The 2,890-nt window shown below is 50.0% G+C and overlaps 1 protein-coding gene across 1 annotated transcript; it reads right to left on the bottom strand.

The window, feature by feature from the left end:
- Nucleotides 1–783: 783 nt before the first annotated feature.
- Nucleotides 784–1,617, bottom strand: LOC148134147 (putative G protein-coupled receptor 139). The gene has a single exon (XM_087985683.1). The coding sequence runs from the start codon at nt 1,615–1,617 to the stop codon at nt 784–786; it is 834 nt and encodes a 277-aa protein (XP_087841809.1).
- Nucleotides 1,618–2,890: the final 1,273 nt, after the last annotated feature.

The following is a 2,890-nucleotide window of genomic DNA, read 5'->3' as shown; positions in this document are numbered from 1 at the left end:
GGGTTGGTGGTGAGGCTGCGTGTGGGGGGTGGGGGTGAGATGATTGAGAGATGTCGGAAGTGGGAGGTGGGGAAAATGGGGTAGAGACGACATTGCGGGAGGGAGAGAGAGACGGCAGGAGAGAGAGAGAGTGAGGGTGAGGGGGAGAGAAAAGAATGGAGGCAGGTGGAGAAACCCATGTTGGGGTGTGAGAGAGAGAGGGGGAGAGTGCGGCAGAAAGAATAGTGGAGGCAGGTGGAGAAACCGGGGTTGGGGGCGGTGTCTGAGAGGGGACCAGAGAGAGTGAAAGGGAGAGGAGGTGAGAGAGACACAGTGTGCAGAAAGAGAGAGAGAGGGAGAGAATTGAGGAGGAAGAGTCGGGGAGAGGAAATGGGGAGGCCAGGTTGGAGTGGGGGAGGGGACAGAGGGAGTTAAACCCTGCTCCTGAGCTCAGGGCCCGGTGCCCTCCCCTTCCCTGAGGACCAGGACTTGGGGTTGAGTCTGTCTCTCTCCAGCTCAGCTTCTCCAACACAAAGACACCCAACAACATCGGTCACTCTGCTGCTCGGCACGCTTTAATCAACATTTTTATTGGTTACAAATGGAAGTGATGGATACAGTCAGTGGGATGGTGCCTTTTCTCACCGGCCCCTGAGTTGTGAGAAACATTGAAATGTTTCCCTGTAACCCCCCCTGTGGGATAAGGATGGACAACCCAGCGCTACCCTCAGTCTGTTACCGCAGCGACAGGCTGCTCCATCGCTGAAACACTGAACTGAAATGAGAAAATCCCGGATGGATTGATTAATGCGGGAATTTGATGGATGGATGGATCTGGGTGAAGGGATATTTCAGCACATTCTTCAGCTGCTGCCTGAACTTAGTCTGGGTCACGGCATAAATCACGGTGTTTGTGCAGCAACTGAGGAGCTGCAGCATGAAGCCCAATTCCTGCACAAAGTCATCGAGATACACAGAGTCATACCCAAACACCCACATCCGACTCCATATAGAATACAGCATTAACATTGACCATAACAGGATGAAATTGGCCGAGATCACAAACAGTAAAATGATGGATTTTGTTCGGTTTCTCATTTCAGTGTCAGACTGAGCGTCCCCATTGGTGTGAGCGCGGAGTCTCCTGCGGGCTCTGCTGGTCACTACAATGTGTCTGACGGTGAGAACATTGAGCAGCAGAATCAGGAGAAATGGGACACACGGGGTTAGAATGTGGTGGAGGAACTCGATTGTGACCCAGACACTGGAGAATACAACAGCGACTGTTCCAGCACAAAACCAGGGGTCGTTCCCCAGTGAATACCAAGCCGTGAGCATAAAATACCAGGAAATGTCCTTTAAACAGCTCAGCACAGTCACTGCTCCCAGAACCACAGCCGCCGTCTTCTCACTGCAATATTTACCTTTCAGCTTCGGGCAACAAATGGCCACAAACCGATCAAAGGTGAAAGTGACGGTGAACCAAACAGAGCAGTCAGTGGCTGCATAAACCAGGACGGCGTGGATATTACACACGGGGACGGAGTCCTTCAGGAAATAAAACTGTTCCTGATAAACAATGGGAATGTGTCTCAGGATCAGGTCGAGGATAATGACCAGGAGATCCGCCGCTGCCATGGCCACCAGGTAACGTCTGACACATGGAGACAATCCACAATCTTTATAAAGCAGGACGTAGATGGTCACTACGTTAACTGTGAGGAAGGAAAACAAACCCATTATCCATCAGCCTGGAGGCAAAGCGACACGTTTGATCGGGGACCCAGTGAGATTTTCAAATGTGTCCCTGTATTCAGGGATTTATTAAAATAATCGGAGCTGGAGTAACAAATGGGAAGGTCGGAATTACTGACAAAAATGTCAGTTACAGAATGTCAGGGACAGAACGTTCCGGGGAATGACAGTTATAGAATGTTGGGGACAGAACATTCCGGGGAATGTCAGTTATAGAATGTCGGGGACAGAACGTTCCGGAGAATGTCAGTTATAGAATGTCAGGGACAGAACGTTCCGGGGAATGTCAGTTATAGAATGTCAGGGACAGAACGTTCCGGGGAATGACAGTTGTAGAATGTCGGGGACAGAACGTTCCGGGGAATGACAGTTATAGAATGTTGGGGACAGAACGTTCCGGGGAATGTCAGTTATAGAATGTCGGGGACAGAACGTTCTGGGGAATGTCAGTTATAGAATGTCAGGGACAGAACGTTCCGGGGTGTGTCAGTTATAGAATGTCGGGGACAGAACGTTCCGGGGAATGTCAGTTATAGAATGTCAGGGACAGAACGTTCCGGGGTGTGTCAGTTATAGAATGTCAGGGACAGAATGTTCCGGGGAATGTCAGTTATAGAATGTCAGGAACAGAACGTTCCGGGGAATGTCAGTTATAGAATGTCGGGGACAGAACGTTCCGGGGAATGACAGTTATAGAATGTCGGGGACAGAACGTTCCGGAGAATGTCAGTTATAGAATGTCGGGGATAGAACGTTCCGGGGAATGTCAGTTATAGAATGTCAGGGACAGAACGTTCCGGGGAATGTCAGTTATAGAATGTCAAGGACAGAACGTTCCGGGGAATGACAGTTACAGAATGTCAGGGACAGAACGTTCCGGGGAATGACAGTTATAGAATGTCAGGGACAGACGTTCCGGGGTGTGTCAGTTATAGAATGTCGGGGACAGAACGTTCCGGGGAATGTCAGTTATAGAATGTCGGGGACAGAACGTTCCGTGGAATGTCAGTTTTAGAATGTTAGGGACAGAACGTTCCGGGGAAAGTCAGTTACAGAATGTCGGGGACAGAACGTTCCGGGGTGTGTCAGTTATAGAATGTCGGGGACAGAACGTTCCGGGGAATGTCAGTTATAGAATGTCAGGGACAGAACGTTC

Source organism: Chiloscyllium plagiosum, unplaced genomic scaffold, assembly GCF_037043375.1.
Source record: "Chiloscyllium plagiosum isolate Xiang-an unplaced genomic scaffold, Cpla_swu_hap1 HiC_scaffold_70, whole genome shotgun sequence".
Lineage (NCBI taxonomy): Eukaryota > Metazoa > Chordata > Chondrichthyes > Orectolobiformes > Hemiscylliidae > Chiloscyllium > Chiloscyllium plagiosum.
This window is presented reverse-complemented; position numbering and strand designations above follow the sequence as displayed.